Below are 22,438 nucleotides of genomic sequence, written 5' to 3' on the forward strand. Positions count from 1 at the left end.
TCTGGTGCTAGGGTTTCTTTGCTCTCAAATGCTTGCGAAATGGGTCCTGGACCCCACCTTGTGTAACGTAAATACCTTGCGCCATGGCGCTTATTTGCTGAAGCTCTCCTTGCGCCATTATTGTCCATCACGATCCATACAGGGATCTACGCTGCGTTCTAAGTTTAGTACACTGCTCCATATATCCAATGCTTAAAGTATCAACATATTGCCTTACAGGGAAGTAACCACGAAAAAGTGCCTCCGAGGCATTTTATGCACTCGTCCCCTTGACCCCTACACGCTTGAAGCTAAATCAATTAAGGTACTTGCGTTTTCATTGCACCTACCACAGTCTACTAACTTCAAATACGGCGACAAAAACTATAACCGCTCGCCTAGTCTATCTTTGAATGCGGCTTTTTTGTGACAGTTGCTCCAGCACTGTCATTAAGATGGTGCCTGCCCGCTACGGGATCCACACAGACGACCGTTCGTATGTCACCAGCTTCCAAACTTCACGCGTCTAACTTTGCCAGAGCACCTAGCGGCTGCTAGCGGCTGCTAGCGGCAACCAACCGCTTTCATGGAAAACTCTTACCAATGCCGTGTACACAGTTCCGCACAATCCGATTCCGATGTTGCACCATATAAGAGGCGCTCCGAAGACTGCAAAAAAATAAAACAGCCATTAAGTGAAAAGCAAGCTTCTTTGCGGAGCAAGTCAGACAATAACGACTATTGGAAAACCTCTTGCATCCTAACGCAACAGCGAACTGGGAGATCAGGAATTGTGGCGCAGAACTCCACACTGGCAAGCATATCACAGCGCTTGCCCCAAAGGCTCTGTGCTCTTCGCTTCGGCACACACTGACGGAGCTTTCAGAGAAAGACACAAAAATCCGGAAATTTTAACTAATCCTAAATAACGCGTCGAGTACCTGCTGCGAAAGCGGGCACGAACAATACTAAGGAGCACAAAGCACACCTCTAGGCCTTCCAGAGCAAGGGACACAGAACAAGGCCTGAACAGCTTGAAAATGTCGGCGAGGAGCCGTTCGCAGGTTTTGCAGCGCTACCCGGAAGACGATCACAGTCAGAGAGGAATCAAGTACTGCTCCCATGCCTCGGTAGTGTTAGCCACTACGCAGTCATGCCGCACCGAAGCCATAGCCATCCGTCATTGTGCGCTGCCATCTACTATTGGCTTCAGTGGACATAAGTCTAGGGCCGGCACGACAGCAAGGTCGGCCGCAACAGCCTCTAGGCAGATGTAGTTCTGCGCCCATAGTCTATCAGCACCTTGTGGGAGCTGGAGAATGATGTGCAATTGCGACCAGTATCTTGCGAGTGTAAGAGGATGATAACAGTAAAGACAAAGCGCCATCTTATCTCGAGCCAGCGCTGACGCGCACGGACGGAAGCCCAATGGAGTCCACGATAGGCAAAGACAAGACTGTCGATCACTTTTCTCTCGTTATTCTGCGATAACAATTCTATTGCTAAGGTCACAAAGCAATCAGTTTCAATTCTAAGCAAAGCTCTATGTTTGGTTGGTTACCGACAGATTAGAATATTTCTTGAGCGTGGGAACTGCCTCGGGCTAGTTGTAGAGTGCAACTCGAAACCGCGCAAAAAGACAAGGGACGAGGAAGAAACAACAGGACAGAGCGTGGATTTTTCACTGTAACCTGACAAACGATCACCAGGTAACACTGGTGCGCAGGCGTGTAAGGGACTTCATGCTATCCAGATATGAAACTCTCTATCAGACAAGTTTAGTGAGGTTTTGCTGACACACGAGCCGGATCGCTTAGTCCCTTGTCTTTTTGCGAGGTTTCAAGATGCATTCTACTACTAGTCACGAACTAGCCCGCCTCTCTTTGTTATTCTCCTACTGGTCCTTCCGAAACATGGCACTTCAGTGGATGCTATTAGGGCCCCACTACAAGGCACACAAGAAAATCTCTTAAGGTCGTCACTTTTGGAAGACTATACACTATATTATACACGTGAGAAACATGCTACTTTTTTACGAAAAAACCATGGTCTGCCTCTCTGTATGAAGTTCCGCTGTCGCTTAAAAAAGGAAGTAATCAGCACGCTTCGTTGTCAAGCACAGGTAAGATCTCATGTTTAGAAACATATAGAATAAATAGACCTGTTTATATCCTTCTGATCACGCCAGAGGGCTCAAGAAGGTAAAAAAGGGTCCGAAGAATTATAACACCTATAGAGAGTGCTGCCAGTTAAGTTTAAGTATTAAGTGTGATAATTCCTTTTGAACATACCCGTCGTGATTGTCAGGCTTGCTGCGTGGATAGAAAGGGCGCCAATCGTTTGCTGAAAGTTCAAAATTGCAATTAATGCTGTATGAATTAGCGATGAATTAAAATGCATAAGTCCATATATTCTATGCCCTTTCCCCTGGATTTATCAGACAATGTGTTCCGGCTCAATGTAGAGGGCCTTGCCCGTACGGCTTCGATCCAAGAACCAAGGTCTTTAAGGACGGCCGATTAAAAGAATTGTATAAACTATCATAAACGTCTGAGAGCAACACACAAGAAAAAACTGTGAAAAGAACAACTTCAACACCGTCCTGCCAAAGCTATCTTAATGCTAGCGCATAAGAAATAGCAGGTGATGCCGCGTCTCTTTGCAACCTTTGCGCCAGGGGCCCCGAGCGGATCTTGCTGTTTGCTGGTCACTAGCAGCCCACTCTGCGCGTTGTCTGTGAAGTGCGGAAACGCGACTGAAAAATTTTGTAGTGAGAGCTACACTACGCTAGCACTTCGAGCCTTCTGCGTGGTACCCCTTGAGCTCTGTGGCGGCGCCGTGGCCGGTCACCTGGTTGGTCACGTGGTGCGGAGCAGCTGTTGCTGCCGGTGGCGTTGCGTGCCGGCAAAGCCGAGAGGGGAGGGGAGTGTAGAGGGGGAGAGAGTGAATCCACGTCCAGGGACTAGGATGAAGAAAGAATGCCCAGCGAAACGGAGCGGCGAAAGGCTAACTTCGCAATTCGACTGAGCGAGTTCCACTCGGCCAGATGTAGCTCTCGCACACTCCAGGTTTCACGAGAGCTAAACCACAGCCAATTCTCAGAGGCCTCACTACGCAGCCCCTTCAGAAAAGTGTAAAGTGAAATCATCAGTCAAGCATCAGCTGCCTTGACCATCGGGATTCTGGCCGACGAATAGGTACGCGGCAGAGGAAGACTTCTGCAGTGTGGTTTTGACTGGTGGCAATAAATGTTATTTCTCTCTCGCTCAGTTTGTTCTGATCTTAAACAGCCTGTAGGACAGTTCTGAAAATAAATTAACATACGTTCTTACGGCAGCCGTTCAACTTCGTCAGCTGTGAAATTTTAAAAATATTGCAGTCGACAAATTAGTAAGTAATTAAATTCGAGATCCTATATGAACTCCTGGATTCATTTATTTATAAGAAGAAATGACTGTTTCTTCAGCACCAAGTGCAATTAAAACATTCATTTTAGAAAGGCTCGTGACTATAGAGTACAAAATGAGAACATGAGGAAAGGTGTGGTTTTGTTTTCTTACCGTGAGTAAGATATAGATGAGGCATATAGTGATGGAGATGACGGAATCGAAGCGTAGCCGAATGTACTAGAAGAAGGACAAAGTTCAGAGTTAATGGAAATATTTTTATTCATTTAAGAAAGGGCATTATTAGAGCGACCCTCAGACATGCACTGCACTCGGTACTTTACTGAGAAAGTGTTGAAAATAGTGATGCTTAAAACATATCTGTGTCAGCTTCACTGCCTCATCTGCCTGCCTACTAAATTTCCTTTAAATTCGCAGATGGTTTTTATCAGAATTTATGAAAGCTTCTCTAATACTTGCTAGTGGGAGAGTTGGTTCATTTCGCTATTGGACTGCATGAAGCGCGACAGAAAAGACGAATGACAACAGATGAATGGGACAAGCGCCCGTTCATCTCCTGTCCCTCTTTTTTAACTCTACCCAGTCAAAAGTTTCTTAGTGAACCTGGGAGGCCGTTAGTGAGCATGCGCAAAACCAGAGAGGAGCAGCAGGTGCGTGACGCATGACGTCCGAGTGCGCCGCCGCCGCAGCGCGAAGAGCAGCGCCGGCCTGACTAGGCCCGCCGGCGCCGCGCGCGAATGCGCATCCGCGGTATGTGGAGGACAGCAGGTGCGCGGCGAAAGACGTCAGGGCTCGGCTGCCGTTGCAGCCGCGTGTCGGGTCGTGTGGATAAACTGCTTATGTGCGGCTGTGTGTATAAAATGTAGAGTGATACGACTCGGTGTATCACAATCGCTTCGTATGGATCTGGCGAGCCTCGCATTCAGTCTGCACAGTGGGGAACTACCATTGATCTTGTGTATCTGAGAGAAACCAACCAGTCTAAATACTGTGTAGGCAACGTTGAGACAACTGCGTGTTACTTTACAGATCATCGGGCAGTGTTTATCTCTGTCAAAACAATTGAATACATAAACAATGTGTTTCACTGAGTACTTCTTCAATGCTTAACATTTTAGCCACAACAACAAACTCGACAACATGCGTAACCAGGGGGGAACTACAGCTCTCGCTACGTATATCCCTGCATAGCTGAGCCATGCCACTGCCAATTTTTTTTGTCACGTTATATGCACCCTCAATACCATTAAGAAACTTACATGAATATTATAATATTCTGTGTACGTCCTTAGCTATAGAAACACAAATAATGCCTCACTAATTTCACTGCAGACAAATGTGAAGATAAAAATCAGGCAAGATCAAGTAGTCTCAAATCTGCGGTCATTTATTTCAAACTAGGAATATTTCTTCCCTTACGTCGCCCTGCCTACAGCTCAAACGTTTTGAGCTTGATGTTCAACGGTTCGGCGGCCGCCACGAAAGCGTTGCAAAGGCATATGCATAGACGAGAGGACATTAATTTGAATGACGCTGATGTATTCTCAAAAGGCAACCAGAATCGGGTTTTCCTATATTTGATAATCCCATTATTGTCGAAAAATGCGGCGCCCGATGTGTAGCCTTGTATTTCAGCCTGCATTACCTGTGAGTTTAAAAAAATGGGCTAGCCTTGATAATTTTTTCCATAGAGCTGTACAGCGGCTGTCTCAGGAAGGAAGAAGTATTGTCACATTCGTGCTAGTGCTATTGATAAATAATTTGCGTTAATTAACACAAATACAAGCAGTGTTGTTAGGGCTACTTGGTCTTGAAGAATCCACCATACATTCAGCAAAGAACGCCTCAAATTAGCGCAAACAAATTCTTGAAGTAGCACGTGATTAGTCATGTGATGAGATTAGAGAATAATTGTAGAGCTTCGTGCGTTCTAAGATACACGAATTCTGCTTCGAATCTTTAAAAAAAATGCGTGCAGGAAAACAGTACCATCCATTTTTATCAGGACAGAAGGTAAGGAGGCACAGTATACTTGTCAGCGGTGCACTTATCTTGGAGCCTTCCGCTTTCTTTATACCTTTTCCGATGTTTGGTCACAACGCACCACCAACGAGCTTGTCTTGCAACCTTGACATGCTTATTATCTGCACCGTCCAGGACGTAACACTTATGATCTGTACATATACTATGGAGACTAAATTGACTATAGCATCTCTGTCTTGAACAGTTCGGTAATGTACAAGTTCTTAATGGTAATAAAAGAAAGGACAGACTCACCTCGAACACTGAGGTAACACGGAGTGTGTACAGAACAGGCAAGAACAGCCAGGTCGCTATTGGTGACACAGCTACTGTGGTGAGTGAGGTCCACATGAAGTGGAAGCCGTACGCGTAGAAGTGCCCCGTCAAGCCTATCAGTCCGGTTGAAGAGATCAGGCTGGCCACCACAGATGCGGCCAAAGGTAATGTGCGCATTGCCCGGCTTCCTAGAAACGCTTCGGACGTTGTGTTCTGAGAACGCTCCTTGCGTGGAACAGAGAAGTAGATGCCTAGCCCAAGATTGAGGGCCATCAAGGTTCCAAACACTACGTACTCGGCGCCTAGGACCATGGTTGCTCAATTTTCAACTCCTTCTGGTACCAGGGAATATTTTCAGAAGTACATCATGGTGAGCCTGCAGACGGCATGAAGAGAGTGGTTAAAGGAAAGTAAGACGTGGGTATGAATGAGGGCGTCTAGCCCTAAAGACAGAAGAGAATCGGCAGAGCAATCGAAAAAAAAAATAAACGCAAGAAGCGGGGGGGGGGGGGGGGTAGCCGACATAAGGAAGTTTAATATGAATAGAATCGAGCATGCTGCAAAGAACGCAGGTAGCCTAAAAGTGGTGAAGAGGAAACTAGGCATAGGTAAAAATCGGATGTATGCATTAAGAGACAAGGAGGGCAATGCCATGAAAAATATAGATCAGATAGTTTAAGTAGCCGAAGACTTCTACACAAATCAATACAGTAGCCATTGTTATTTACTGACGTAATCGCTAATAGAGTCAGGGCAACCTTAGAATTTATTCAACCGAATGATCACGCAGGCTTTTGTAAAGGATATTCCAAAATAGATCGTATTAACACTATCATTCAGGTGAGACAGAAATGCGCAAAATATAACCAACCCCTATAGCCTATATAGCGTTCTATGGTTTCGAGTAAGCATTACACTAAGTGGAAGCCACAGCAGTCGTACAGGCATTGCTGAATCAGAGTGTGGAAGAGCCGTACGTCAAAATACTGGAAGATATATATTATATAGCAAGTGCATGCATAGACCTTCCATATAGTCTTACCTCCATAAAGTCAGCAATAAAAATTAAATAAGGAAGGGCGTCAGGCAAGGAGACACAATCTCGCCTGTTTACAGCAAGTATTCGGCCTGAATTGGGAACAGTTGGGGCTAAGTGTTAATGAAGAATACCTAAATAATCTGTGATCGGCTGATAACATTGCCTTGCTGAGCAACTCAGGAGGTGAACTGCAGATCGTGATCAATGAGTTAAACGGGCAGAGCAGAATGTTGGGTCTAACAATTAACATGCAGAAAACCAAAGTAATGTTCAACAGTCAAGCAAAAAAAAACAGCAGTTCACAAATGGCAGCGAGGTGCTGGAAGTGGTAAAGGCATACGTCTACTAGGGCAGGTAGTGACATCTGATCCGGATGATGAGAGGGAAGTAACTGGAAATATTAGGAGTGGAGCGCGATTCTCAGGTACTCTCAGATCATGAATGGCAGGTAACCAATATCGCTCAAGAGAAAAGTATACAACAGCTGTATCTTACCGGTACTCACCTACGGGGCAGAAAGGTGGAGGCTAACGAAAAGGGTTCAGCTTAACTTAAGGACAACGCAGCAAGCCATGGAAAGAAAAATGATTGGTGTAACGTGAAGAGACCGGAAGCGGCCAGAGTGAGTAAAGGAACAAACGCGTGCTAATGACATCGCAGTCGAAATGAAGAGGCGGAAATGTTCTTGAGCAGGGCATGTCATGCGAAGGCAAGATAACTGCTTGTCCTTTAGGGTAACGGAGTGGATTCCAAGAGAAGGCAAGCGTAGCAGGGGGCGGCAAGAAGTTAGGCAGGCGGATGAGATTAAGAAGTGTGCCGGGATATTGTGGGCGCAGCTAGCAAAGGACAGGGTTAATTGGAGATACATGGGAGAGCCCTTTGTCCTGTAGTGGGTGTAGTCAGGCTAATGATGATGGTGATGATCGTGACGGTTGAGCGTGTCTTTACATGCAGAAATAAAGAAAGCAGGTTTATAATAAAGAAAGTTGCGGACACAGAAATACCTGCAAGTTAAGCAGGCTTTTTGTAACAGGAACTAGCATATCTACTAACTGCACTTCGTGCCATATGTGGTCGTCATTGAAAAATGAATATCGTTTACGCGTGATGCATGCTCTAGCTAGGAGCTAGCAACCGCGTTTCTTGATCAGTAGTGAACCGCACATGTGTGAGCTTGCACCTATGCCAGCTAGCTGCTTTGAAGGCATGGCTGAAAAGGGAGAAGGTCAAAACCACACAGAAGTTTTAGTGCGCTAGCACTACGGCCCTTGTCACCGAGTTTTAGTTACGTATTTTATTTAATTGTGCAATACCGCAATCCAAAAAGGTTCAAGCGGGAGTGCAGAATCACACAGTGGACCATCATTACACAAAGCCGAATGTAGGAATCGGTAAATGGGACGAAAAAGCTCTGGAAGGAGGAAATGCAGAAAACAAAATTGTAACAAATCACCAACAACGGGTAACAGTCAAAAGCTCGTTCATGGGCAGAGAGCATATTTTAGGATGGAAAAAGATGAGATGGTAGACTATTCGTGTCAGATGCAGTCTGAGGAGAAAAAGAATTCTTAATGCTCATTGCGCGGGCGAATAACGAATCAATTTATGAGCATGCGAATGCCTTCCCCACTGAAAAATGTATATAGGTTTGAACGGGTCAGCAAATAGGATTATGGCACATTTGGTTTGGTTTTATAGGATGGACGTCCCTAAGCGGCTCAGTCTATGAGGGAGGCCGTAGTGGAGGGCTGCGGATAATTTCGACCACCTGTGGTTCTTAACGCGCACTTACAATGCACAGTACACGGAATTTTCACATTTTTCCTCCATCGAAGTGCTACCGTAGTGGGCGGGTCCGAACCCACGACTTGCATGCACTGTGTGATGTAAGTGCACTGTAATTAACTACGGGTAATGGTAGTTACACGGAGCCCTCATCAAAGGCTGAATCGCTTTCGAAGCTTCATTTCATAATGTTACGCGAAATGTGCCTTAATCCTATTTGTCTCCTATTCAAACCGGTACACATTTTTCAATAGGGTTTTGACTCTAGATCCCATCGCTTTAGAATGACTTACACATAATACAACCGTGTTGTTCCGACTGGCTTATGCAGCTGAACGTCTCAAAGTGGCAATTCATGCAAGTATCTCGAAAACGTTCTAATTTCCGATCCACATATTCCCTCCTGTCCAACAAGGTAACCCAAGTACAGTCATATCGGTACCTTGGAACCAATATCTCAACCAAATTAACCTGGTGGGAACACATCTTACATTTAGCATCTAGGGCATCAAAATCACTCGTCCTCATCTGAAGGTCCCTGTAGCTAGCCCCTCCTTTTGTTCGAAAATTAGCATATCAAACACTCACCTGTAGCAGACTTGATTATGCAGCAGCTTGCGTATATGAAACCCTCACCAAGCACTCTTAATTAACACTTTAAAATCCATTCAAGACCGAGCAACCTGTTTTATATCCGCAAATTAGACACAACAGCGTCACCAGGAGTAAAGCTACACTTAATATTCAGCCACTAGAGCACCGACGGAAAGTCCCACGACTCTGCGTCTGTCATAACTTATATTACAATTTTTCTGATCTTCGTGAGGCATTATTACTAGCTCCCATCCAAATATCGCCCAGCCTGTTTAACCCCCTAAGCAGTGAACGTTACAGGGATCGACATTAGCATTTAATAATTTTTTTCTGCCAACTGCATTAGGAAACTGGAACCTGCTACCCGACTACGTTGTAAACTAGCGCGACCCTACTAAATTTTGACAGGCAATAATTAATCACTGTACTGAATAAAAGTTATTGCTCATTGGTCATAAACTTCTTCATCTAGTTACACTTACTCTTTTTCTTGTTGTTTTTACTACCTAATTAAGCCTTTTGCCATTCAGGATTGACCAACGACGTATTGTGATGCATCGTTTTTCATTTTTTGTATTGCATTATGTTTTACTGTATTAACGTTTTGTTCTCAATTGTATTTGCTTTGTCCCTCCCCCCCCCCCCCCCTTCACTTATGTAATGCCTCAATACCTCAGTAGAAGCCTTTAAAGGCTAAATAGATTATGATGATGATGATGTAAATAGCGCTCAAAGTTTGGCGATCTGTATGGGGAATTGTACGTTTAAGCGGGCGGACAAGCTATAGACAGTCATTTGAATAACTCAGTGGTCACTGAACAGCTTTTTGTCTGTGACCTGCCAGGTAAGATATCGCGGCCCCCGACCAACTGTGATGTCTGGCGTGGTCGACTTTTGGTGCCTGTGACCCTCTCGAGTAATAGAGTTGCGGGTATTTTAAACATACATTTGAGCTGCGCTTACTGCATTGTTGAGTATGCGGCCACGTCAGAAGGTGCGTGGGTAATCCCAAATAACGTGAGGAACATAAAGTCCCCAGTTATCAGGATGTCGAAGTGACGTTGTAACCGCCGAAGTTCTTGCAGGTTGCACGTGAGATATTGAACTTTCCTATCAAACGGTATCGTATGCTATAAAACGGTATAAAAACGGTACGGTATCGTGAGCTTATAATGCACAAATATGATAAAGGCTTTAAATCAAAGGGCAAATTCATATTAAAGTCATGTCACTTGATTAAGTACTTCAGATTGCTTGTTACGATTGAGCGAACTGAAATTAAACTGTCACTTCAGTCACCTGGGCATCAAAAAATTGCTTACCGAACAAAGGTAAGCTGTACTTTTGACAGATCAGGGGCAGAACATCACTTTGCAAAGTCACTCACGGAATAGCCATGTCAATGTCGCCTCGAGCGTCGCAGCTGTCAAATTCCTCACGGCGTAAAACAATATTTAACGCGTGAAATGAACTACACACTGCATTGACGCAACATACTGTGAAGCATAGAGCCTCGAGGTTTTGGATGAAAAACAATGCCATAATTGGTGAGTTGTGAATGCTGCCACCAGGAATAAGTGCGTGCCTGTGTGCTAGTTATTTTACGAAGAAGTTACGAAGAAAACTTGGAACACGAGTGTCCCATTAAATATATCGAAACCTTTTTCAACTGCCAGTGCCGCACAACACGTTTAGCGCCCGCCTACGCCACCCTAATGGTATGACGCGATAGCCTAATTTGATAATTTTCGTATAGGCAGAAAGTTATTCGATACTTTACGCTCATAGATCCCTGAGAGTCCTCTTAGCCGTCCTGGCGCAGTGGTACAGCGGTTCAGCGAGGCGCCACTGCCCAGCGCTGGCACGTAATCGCAGCGGTGGCCCTTGTGCGACACAGGTTGCTGTTCCCGAGCGACCAGTGATTAATTTGGCTGCCACCTCTCGCGGTGGACAGCTTGCTCACTACCCGGTGGGCAGGTTTTGATGACGCAGCAAGCTAGGCCACGTGACCTAGGTGGCCCACCGGCCTCGTGGGTTGCTCTCTGGGCACCACCTACCGGATTCATGCTCATGATTTTTCGCTCACAAAGCAAACGCCGACAAAGTCGACACCGGATTTTTTTCGTGCACGGGGCATTAACTCTGCTGTGTTAAAATAAAGATGGCTCGAGTAGTTCAGTTCCAAATTACTGCCACGCTAGTTCTCTTTTCCTGCGGATCCACTGCTACCATGTGATTGCCGACAACGAATACGTCTCGAACCGATTCTTACGCGGAGTTTGGTGACAGGCACAAACAAAAAATAAGCGAAATTCTCTAAAGAGATTTCCTTTGCTAGGAATCTTGGTCACACCTGGGAAATCAACACAGAAGCACAGTTGCACCAACAGAAACTTTCAGAAGGCGTTTACTAATTTCAACGACACCACTGTTCCACAAAGCTTTCAAGAAAGTCCAATCAGTGCTGCACTTCTGCAACCACTGAGCATATTTCCTTATTGTATTGCTGGAAGGTTTGGTTCCGAGAATAAACACTTTTCCTTTGATAAGATATCGCAGTCATGCCTTCAGAACCTAACCTGCCTTCGCAAGCCCATAATATACTGGCGGAATGCCAGGCTTTTTGAACCTTGCAACTAGAAAGGTAGCGCTAGTTGCTTCACGCAGATCGCAAAGGAATACTAGCCACTGCCTAAAAAGGGAAGCGTGCATTGAACCACTGAGTCGCCAGAATTTCAATTTTTTTGTTTTGTTGTATTCCTGGAGCACTCATAATGACTTTTCGGACCTTTGGGCAAAAAGGAAGGGGTTCTATTATTTTGGTCTGATCAAAAAGCGTAAAAAAGCAAAAAAACAACGTTTTATCTATTTATGGCAGGATTGCTGAAGAATGCAATAACAACGGAAAAATTGTTAGGCTTACCTGGCGATGTTTTAAAGCGCCGTACTCAAAGAGAGGCTCTACGAATACAAGCATCTGGTTTTTCCAAAACGCGATACGCCAGTGTCGTCCTTCCACGTCAGTCACTTTCCTACAGATGTCTGCCTCCGATTTCGTACTTCCGCTGCATTTGTTTTCCTGCCGCAAATGTAGCGGGGAGATGGAAACAGCTGCGTCATTGCTCAGCACACATGTTGAATGTTGCCGCTGTAGTTAGCGCAAACATTTTTTATCACAAAGGTTGAAAAACGTCCCGTGATTCCTCTGGCGCAAGAGAAAGCAGCCAAATGCAGGTGTACAAAAATTAGGGCCGCTGTGGGCAGAGCGGAGAGAGAGAGAGTGGAGGAACTTGAAATGATCTGCTTTTCTTTTAACAGTCAGGCTGTGTCAAACAAAACAACCCAGCATTGATTGCCAGCTGTCATGCCGAAGCTTTTCAACAAGCGCAACAATTCCATTCCTCCTTTCTATTTTTCTGAAAATAACGCCCCACCTTTGTACCCCAGCCACGTCTAATGAGAAAAACGCAAGAGGTCATAAATATGCTTCATGGCGAGTCAGCGTTGGTCGTGTCTCCCTTTTGTTCTTTGTGTTCTCCCAAAATGTGTGCTTTTTGTCGTCATAAATATGGGCTCTAATGTAGGCGTATATCGATCCATCAGTCAATAACCTCTATTGTTTAAATTTATATAAATGCATTGGTCTGTGGCGGCGATATAATGAAGCCGTACATTCCCTTGGGGTCTACGACGTCAGCGTGGCCTTGTAATTAATACATGCCGAGGCCAAAAACCTGCGCTCACCACTGACCAATAAATTATCGCTCATGTATTCGCCTGACATGTAGGGACTATATGTTGCAGTTAGTAAGCGCATGCAGAAGGTCCCATCTGTGCCGCGTTATCTAGGTTTGCATGCCTCGTAGGGACACTGTTTGTGGAAACTGTGCCAAACTCTACAACACCAGCTGTGGCGGCAATACCTTTCAAATGCTGCCGCTGTACTGAAACGCTCCCTACGAGTTGCGTATGCGAATGGAGAAGTCTGGCTGGACGCCTCGATGGGTGACAACGTGGCCCAGGAACGGGAGCTTTTCGTAACCAAAGTGGCGTTTTTCAGGTTACAGCGCGAGTCCAGGAGTGCATATTGCCTGTAGCACGGTAGAAAGGCGCTTGAGGTGTTCCTAAAATTTTTGCGAAAAAATCAACGACGTCGTACAGATAGATTAGACGAGCTTGCCAATGGAGGCCCGATAAGGCTACGTCTATCATTCGCTTAAATGTCGCTGGATAGGAGCACAATAATAAAGGTACGACATTGAGTTCACAAAGTCCACCGGGCACAGCAAACGCTGCCTTCTCGCGGTTCCGTTCGTGAACTTAAATTTGCCGATCGCCGCTTTTCAGATCGAGCGAAAAGTAGCACGCCTAACTTCCACAAAATTCGGCGCATAATCGAAAAAAAAAGGCGCAGCGTGATAGCAATGACGGCTGCTAGCACCATAAATGAAACAAAAACAGCGGAGAAGGAACCGCGGAGAGCTCGTGACTTTGCGTGTGCTGCTGCCCTTTCCATACTGCTCGCCGGCGCAGCGCCAAAGGAAACAAGGCCGCCTGCGCCGACGATTTCTCTGAATGTCTCAGTAATTTGTACCCAATGTCGACGGAGAGGGTGTAGCCTCGACCGTGCTAAGTGATGCCGTCTCCCCTTCGCATTCGCGCTGGCGGCTTCGCATCGCGAGAAGTACCCAGAATCTGGTCTCTGAGCTCGACCAATGGGGTCGCGCGCCCGGCCCGAAAAGCAGAAGGACATTGTTCAGTGGATACTTGCGTGTATGTGCGCGCCTGCCTTGGCACGAAGAACGAAGAGATGCGGACCGTGCCTATAAAAGAGGGGCGTTTACCGCTGTCTGTCAGCCCGAGCAGCTGTTTAAGCTTAATAGAAGCGCGCCCGCTCGACTCCCAGGAGAACACCACTCGCCCAGCCACAGATTAGCGAGGCAACATGAGCCACTCTGCGGGACTGCTCCATAGTGCTCCTCAGGTCATCGGACTGTCGCAGTGCCCGGTAAAAAAATTGTTTTGTAGCCGCCGCGGTGGCTTAGTGGTTATGGCGCTCGGCTGCTGGCCCGAAAGACGCTGGTTCGATCCCGGCCGCGCCTGTAGAATTTCTATGGAGGCGAAATTCTGGAGGCTCGTGTGCTGTGCGATGTCCGTGCACGTTAAATAACCACAGGTGGTCGAAATTTCCGGAGCCCTTCACTACGGCGTCTTTCATAGCCTGAGTCGCTTTGGGACGTTAAACCCCGATAAACCAAACCGAAACCAAATTATGTTTTGTTTGTTTTTCTGCCTCTGCGGTAGTGCCCTTTAGGTGCAAAGATTTTGATGTATTGTAATCTCTCTCAAGTATTACTTTGCAATCGTTGCATTCTATTTGTAAATCTATTTGTGCTCGTACGAGTGATTGAGAAATCATCTGTGTCGTCTCTTCGCTTTATAAACTTTGTTTTGTTTGTGAATCTTTGGCTCCTACAAATTCTCTCTCTTGCGACCGGCGAAAGCTGGGCACCAAACGACCAGCCCCCTTGTCACTTCATGGCTGGTCTCCGGCTGAGCTTGAAATGCTGAGTCGAGGGAATCTCCATTGTGACCGAAACCGCTACCCTCAAGCGCTCTAAGGATGTCTGGGAGTGCATGCTAAAGTGCACGAAAAGGTGACAGTGACGCAGCCGTTCCAAAGAGGCATCTATGCGCGGTAACGTGTAGACGTCGTTTTTTGTGACCTGGTTAAGCTTGCGGCAGTTTACACAAAATTGTAGACTGCCGTCTTTCTTTACCAGAACAACCGGTGAAGCCCATGGGCTCCTCCATGGCTGTATGACACCGCCATTTAACATTGCGTTCACCTCCTCAGCGACGACTTCGCGTTCCCGGGGTGATACTCGGTATTGGTTCGTTTGGACAGGGCGGATACGCTCGTAGGTTATAATGCGGTGCTTTGTGAGAGGCGTCTGCTTGACCGCGGAGGTGGACGAGATATGTTTTTGAAACCGTGACCACAGCGCGACGAGTGGACCTTTCTCGGCCGTTGATAAGGCGGAGTTCACACCTAGGGCGAATTGAGGCGTCCGTCAGGTAGATGATTCTCCCTGGAGTGCGCGGCAGTCATGAATTTCGGCAAAATCTTCAAAGTATGCCACCATGGCGCCCTTAGCGATGTGTTGCCGTTTGTTCCCGAAGTTTTTAAAAAGCTCGTCCGCTAGGCCATTGGTCAGATTGACGACACTGCGTGCAACGCAGGCACCAATATGTAACACAAGGTCAGTGTTCTGTACGGCGACCCAGGTAGCTATAGTCTGGTCGTCGCACTGGACGGTAACGAGGGCACATGAGCCCGGTGGCATGGTTACATCCACGTCGGTGATGCGCTACGGTGCGTGGTGTTGTTCGGAGTGTGCTGTAGTTTTTGCGGGCGCTGAAAACTGGACAAAACGGCGAAGAACGTTAATGACAGCATCAAGCTCTTGTAAAACGTCTATGCCAAGCATAAGGTCCTTGCAGCAGTGAGGCAGGACAACAAAAGCGGCAACAAACGCTGAGTTTGCAATCGTGACGCATGCAGTGCAGCGTCCGACCGGTGTCATAAGGGGACCGCCAGTGGTGCTGATTTGCGGTCCCGACCATTCAGTTTTAATCTTGCTAAGGTGATCCACAAAATGTTTGCTCATTGTTGAAAAGTCTGCGCCAGTATCAACCAGGGCAGTCACGCGGTGCCCGTCAGCGGGAATGTTAAGATTGGCGCTTACAATGTCGTCGGCAAAACGGGAATTCAGAGTCACGCGATCACGCTGTGACGGCATCAATGTCTTAGAATCATGCTGACTCGTCACGGAGAGGTCTTCGGGACAGCGTTTTCGTTTATCAGCAACCTGCTGCCCTAAGGTCGGCGCCTTCAGTTTCCCCGGCGGAGGCTTGGCGACCGCCCGGTCCTTGTGGCATCGGGAAAATGACGGCGGCTAAGCGACAGGTAGCGCACAGGTGAAGACGAGTATGGGCGCACTGCCTGAAAAGTTGAGCGACCAGCAAGGTATTCCTCGATTTCACGAAGGCGCTCACCGAACCGAGGACGCGGGGCATTTCATGGTAGGGGCAGCGGCGATGCAGGTGGCCGGCTCCCCCGCAGTGGTAGCCATACGGCCGCTTACGAGGAGTGCGCCAGATGTCGGCCTTCATGGCCGGTGATGGCACGGCGAGGTCCTGCTGCGACGGTCGCTGGTAGGAAGGTGGCGGCAGAGTGGGTGGCAGCTGCGGGTGGAATGGGAGATGCTGCGCAGAAGGGGCCGCGGGCGGGCAGACAGCTGCCGCATAACTGAAGTGACGTGACTCAGGTAGCAACTGAGGCGGTCAACACACTGGACAAATCTTCGCGCGCACAATTTCGGTGATAGCGGCTGCAGAAAGATCAGGCGGGACGAAGTGACGTTTCAGGAGCACCTCGCGAACAACCTCACGGATCAGTTCACGCATGATGAACTGTCACTGGAGCTGCACAGTGCGGCCGCGCTGCTTAATGGCTGACAGATCACGGACCCGCTGCGTGAGAACGTTGCTGCCGAGCGTGCTCAGTGTGGGTGGCTTCGCAGATGAAGTTTGCGACGGTTTGGGGGGACTCCGAACCAAAGCAACGAAAAGATGTTCCGTCTCTCCTTGCATCGAATGGCGCAACGTCGTAGCTTCCGACATAGCGAGGTAGGCCCGCCGACACAGGCAGGTCACACCTTCGGCGAACATGACGACGCTCTCATTGGGTTGCTGGATGCGAGCTTCCAGGAGGCGGCGGGCACGACCGCGTCGGTCTGTGCTGGCCAAAGTATACCGCACCTGCTTGTAGAAGTTATCCTAGCTTTGAAGACCAGCCTCCCTGTTCTCGTACTCCTCGCGAAGCAAAAAAGGAGAAATTGCAAAAAAGAAATGGCTATCAGAAGTCCAGCCAGATGCATCCATCATGGAAAATTTGACTGCACAGAACCGAATTTTGCTGAAGCCTGGAAAGGAACGGGGACGTGTCAAACATTTCAGCTTTGCATGGTACCCGAGTGGCAAAATATTTGTGACGAAAGAAGAGGGTCAAAACGTGTACCTAACCAAATGTGTGGCTTACCTTGATAAAAAAAACAGCCTTCTTTTTCACTATGCCGCCGCGGTGGCTAAGTGGTTATGACGCTCGGCTGCTGGCCCGAGAGACGGGGGTTTGATCCCGGATGCGGCGATGGAATTTCGATGGAGGCGAAGTTGTAGAGGCCAGTGTTACGTGCAATCTCAGTGTACGTTAATGAACATTTAAAAGGCAAAGGTTGGGCTAGTTGGTGGTAAACAGGGGATTGCATATTGCAACCGCGCAAAACGACGAGGGACGAAGAGTGCATTCTTCTCATGCATTCTTGTGCATTCTCCTCTTCGTCCCTCGTCCCTCGCTTATGGGGCTGCCGACTTCGTATGAGGCACAAATGTTCCTGTTTTCTCAGTGCATAAACCCATGAACATCCTTAGTACAATTTGTTTTCAATACGGTTTAAGAATGGTTTACGAATGATGAACGCTACACCGTACTCAATTCGAATGCATTATGACCTTTATTCACTTGTGTTCCCAATAGACTCCATTTGAGTCACACGGAAGACATGTGAAATCAATACTAAATTGCGTAAGAGCCATACACATAACATCGGAAACGATGAGAGTCGTGATACGGAACGTTGTCATGAGTTTTCAGTGCCAGTTGTTAGCCTTGAGGAGGGCGAAAGGTGAGAAAGGAACTTCTTAAATTATTTATTTTGTTTTCGTCGTAACTTGAAACGCCGTTTGATTAAGATATTACTGGAGTCTTGGGTAGGAATTTCAAACAATTACTTGCTCTATGGTGATCTTTAAATATTGACGCTTAAATTCCTGGTGACGTGGGTTAGGAGCCCTAGGTGGTCCATCCTTGTGTTTTTCAATTGTAGCGTTCACTTTCAATGTTTCTGCTATTCATTAGAGGGTGAAGAATAATGATTTAGGTTTTAAAGGGTTAAAACGATAATTTATGGTGCCAGAAATGTACTTTCACGGATGTGGGACTATTGTCACACGTCGCTTTTGCGGTGGGAGTCCCGACAGCATTTATCCCAAGATCCGCCTAGCGCACACGTCTTCCCTTCCCTTCGGCATACATGTCGTGTTAAGAGCATGACACCCTAGATCTGCTACATCCACGGGCCTCCAGCAACGTGCCTGATGCTGACGCTGGCGACATTGTCACAACTGCTGCGGCTGCTACTGCTGAAGCGCTCATAATGCCATGCCATGAACTCATTTGAGTATGTCACCCAGAGTGGCACTGTGAGGCGTCTGGCGGCGTTTTGTTGTAATCAGGAGCTAAGCCTAATGATGAAGAATTTTGTCTGAGCCGTGAGGCGCTACACAAATAAATCTTACTTCAATAGGTGACACACGCTTTTGTTGCACCACTATCAGGACCTTGCTTAAGACTGCATATTTATGGTAAACATATGCCATTCTCAGAAAGCGACAGGGTGCGGTTTCTTGACGATCCTAGAGCAAATCCTCCGCATCACCCGACCACACTTACGAATTACAAGAGACTTCAACACGGCTCACATGATGTATGGTAGCCTTATGGCTCACCTAAGGACACATCTGAGCGCAATGCGGTCATGCAGCACAACATCACCATAATTAACCACCCCAGGCATGTCTGTAAAAATCGAGAATGGCACCGCACGCAACACTGACCCGCGCCTAAATGTAATATATACGTGCACCCCTACTCCATGGGACGCCGCGGTGACTCAGCGGTTATATTGCCCGGCTGCTGACCCGATAGACGCGGGTTCAATGGCGGCCACAGTGGTCTCGTTTAGATGGAGGCAAAATGCTACAGGCCAGTATCCGTATACTGTACAATCATCAGTGTGTTTTAAAGAACCCTGGGTGGTCGAAATTACCGGCACCTTTCACTACGGCATTCCTCATAGCCTGAGTTGCTTTGGGACGTTAAACCCCAGAAACCAAACCAAACCAATTTTCTTGCAGGTTTTGTTCGAGATATTAGAAAGCGGCCATTTGTCTCTCTTTATTGAGGTTTACATGCGCTCTTTGTACTTCAGAAATAGATGAAAAGTAAGCGCAAGGGTAGTGAATTCAGTTAAGCTTAGTCAATTACGCTTATAGAATTGAGATAATATCCGCAGTTTCTAGGATTCAAAGGAAGAAAGAAGAAAGACGACAGCGTTGATACACAGTTAATGCCAAATCGAAAATTCATTGCATACACGCGGAAAAAACACAGCGAGCGTTCCTGAACCACTGCCTTGAGGTGTTTTGTATAGTGTTGCAGCGTTAGCTGTTCCTAAGAACGAAAGGTTCTTAGCAACCATTGGCGGAAAATTCAGGCGAACAGATTCCCAAAAGCACCTCATATTCGAAACAGAACCATAGACCACACTTGAAGTCGAAACTCAGGCAAAACCTTCGCGAAACATTCAGAAATTTTCCGAACGAGTGGTAACCGCCTGAAAAACAAAACCTTTCCTATACAATATTCATGAGAAAGAGAATAAAACCCCTCCTGAGGGAGACCATCCAAGGGACATTTCAGCAGTAAGTTGTTATTATTGGCCTTTGCTGGACTGGCACATATCCACGGTGAGGGAAAATTGTTATGCACGTTTGCTTGTGCCAAAATCGGTGTTGTCGTTATGTTTCATTCGATGGTTCTGCATATCCAAATGCTACAGGGCAGCTTTGCGGCAGCCGTCGCCATGCAATGGAGCCCGATGGTCGAAGAGACAAAAATGTGCTCCTGCTAAATCGTGAATGCCAGCTTTAGGGAGCGGAACATTTGGCTGCGAAGGCGCAGAAGGCGGCCGAATGCGCCGCTCAAACCGGCTACGCACGGCATGTCAAGGATCGAGGGGCGCTGAGCCGGCTGCCCAGTCAGAAAAAAATGAGTACCAAAGGAGAGCGTAAGGATGAAAGCACTGCCCTGCTTGAACAGAATGGCTGATGGCTGAGGCTCCTCCAACCACGAAAGTAGGCAGGGAGGCAAGCATGACGCCACAGACCGAAGAAAGGAGGCGAGCGAAGAAGATGGCAAGTCTTGAAGCAAGTGGATTTACCTCATACCCGAGTGCAGTCAGCACATTCTATGACCAGTCGTACGCCGTTCATGCAATGCATATCCTGTCTACGCATTCCCCTTGAAGGCAACAGAAATTGCATATTTTTTTCTGTTCTGTTTTTTTTTCTTTTAATGCACGCGCTTTCAATTTCTCATGTGCAAAGTGCGGAACAAACCGGATGTCGTGCCATGATTGCCTCTATAGTGTCACTATTCAAAAATCAAACTTAAATTATGTATTTGATTGTGTAAGTCCCATCTTGCAGGCACAACAAATGCCGATCTCGACGCGGAGATCCCGGAAGCCGAAATCAGAGCGGCCCTCCTGACCTCCGCTCTAACACCATCCCAGGAGTTGGCGGGATCTCCAATGGCAAGTTTAGTAATTTGGACGATCAGTCGACCGCCCAGCTCGCGAGGTATTTCAGCACATGCCGGCAGAAGGGCACCCTCCCCAAATCTTGGCGTTACATCAAAATTATATATATACCGACGCCCCATAAACCCCTTGCACGTGCAAATCTCTGTCCCGTCTCACTAACATCATGCCTTGGCAAGCTTTTTGAACACGTTATACTCGCCCGACGCACCCAACACATGGCGGAGCAAAACCTCTACCCGCACAGCATGGTGGGTTTCCGTCCACATCTGTCGGCACTGGATGCAATGCTCCACCTCACACAGGAACTTTTCGACCACCCATACCGGGCCGCACAAAAGCGGTCCTCTCCTTGTGTTTCTCCAAGGCCTCTGATTTCCTTGACTCTCAAGCGACCATGGCGGCCCTCTCGCCCTTGAACATAGGTGAACGTATGTACACCTATATTAAAGCATGCCTTATTAATTGCACGGCCGAAATTCACTTCGGTCCCCACACAACCACCCCACACACCCTTAGTAGGCTTGACACCCCACCCCCTCCCCGGTAGCTGTCTTCTCCCCTTTTCTCTTGAATTTCGCTCTCATTCCTCTTGCCCGCATACTACAACCCATCCCTCACCTTCGTCATACACTCTATGTCGATGATATCATGCTGTGCACAACTCATGGCAGTGATGGAAACATAAGGCACACTCTACAGTCGGCAGCTACCCTCACCCAAACACATGCGCGAAGTATCGGACACTCCTGCTCTCCGAAGAAATCGGAGCTCTATACTCCGCCCCATAACCCGAAACTGCCCCGATGCCATCATCACCGCGACACTGGAAAACGGGTACATCCCGGAGATACACACTCTCCGGTTATTGGGCCTCCACATCCAGAACAACGGGAAAACACTCTCACTATCCGGAAACTCAAGCAGACCGCAGTGTAGATATCCCACGTAATCCTCCGAGTTTCTGGGCTTCACCGAAGCACGAAGGAGCATGACCTGTGTCGTCTAATTCATGCCTTCGTTCTCAGCCGCTTTCTCTTAACGCTCGCCTACCTGAAACTCCACGCCAGAAAAATCTCCACCCTGGATGCCATGATCCGCACAGAATTTAAGACAGCACAACACATACCCCTAAATACCTAAACCGAAAAACTCCTCCAACCAGGCCTATATAACGTGACAGGGGAGCTTACCGAGACCCACCGACAGACAACACATACGTCTCACGAGAGCCACCACCGGCACACACATCCTATACACCCACGGTATCCGCACACCAACCACGGATCCCACACGGCTTCAGGTTCCCCGCCGCATTAACCGCGCACTAGCTATTAAACTTCTGCTTAAAAAGATGCTCCCAACCTACCACGAACCGCAGCAGAGCTCGAGCAGGGGTGCTCCACAAACTCTATGGCACGGAACCGTATGCCGTATGGGTGTATGCCGCATGCACAATCAAGGAGACAGTTGTAGCCATCATGAACCCCTCCCTCCAACCGATTGCCACCCTTCACCTACCCCCACCGCTACATTGGAGGAGTTCGAAAAGGCAACCATTGCCCTAGCCATAACGCACACGGAGGCCGGGTACATAGTATCCGACTCTAAACCTGCCATACTAAATTTTGCTCGCGGGTTCACGTCCCTGAATTTCTCTTACTGAACTCCCTCGATGCAAAGCTACCCGTCACATGGGGCTGATATGGGCGCCTGCCCACTCCGGGAATCCCGGAAACGACGCCGCCAACGCTATAGCCCGAGATTCTTTCAAGTGGGCACCGGCAGCCTCCGATATAGAGTTCTCATGGGAGCACTTGCATTCATTTAGT

General features: G+C 47.6%; 1 protein-coding gene across 4 annotated transcripts in view; it reads right to left on the reverse strand.

The window, feature by feature from the left end:
• LOC144099485 (sodium-coupled monocarboxylate transporter 2-like) overlaps positions 1 to 22,438 on the reverse strand; it is a 53,697-nt gene that overhangs the window by 29,573 nt on the left and 1,686 nt on the right. For 2 of the 4 annotated variants that reach the window (XM_077632825.1, XM_077632822.1), the window contains exons 1-5: positions 12,026 to 12,179; positions 5,664 to 6,060; positions 3,540 to 3,605; positions 2,271 to 2,322; positions 581 to 648 (exon numbers count right to left, since the gene is read on the reverse strand). In XM_077632825.1, the coding sequence (XP_077488951.1) occupies positions 581 to 648; positions 2,271 to 2,322; positions 3,540 to 3,605; positions 5,664 to 5,996 (519 nt within the window). In that variant the 5' untranslated portion in view covers positions 5,997 to 6,060; positions 12,026 to 12,179. Of the gene's footprint in view, positions 1 to 580; positions 649 to 2,270; positions 2,323 to 3,539; positions 3,606 to 5,663; positions 6,061 to 10,882; positions 11,314 to 12,025; positions 12,180 to 22,438 lie in introns of those variants that run through there. The other 2 variants (XM_077632823.1, XM_077632824.1) reach the window with 2 other exon arrangements.

This window comes from Amblyomma americanum, chromosome 7 (genome assembly GCF_052857255.1).
Source record: "Amblyomma americanum isolate KBUSLIRL-KWMA chromosome 7, ASM5285725v1, whole genome shotgun sequence".
NCBI classification, from domain to species: Eukaryota; Metazoa; Arthropoda; class Arachnida; order Ixodida; family Ixodidae; genus Amblyomma; species Amblyomma americanum.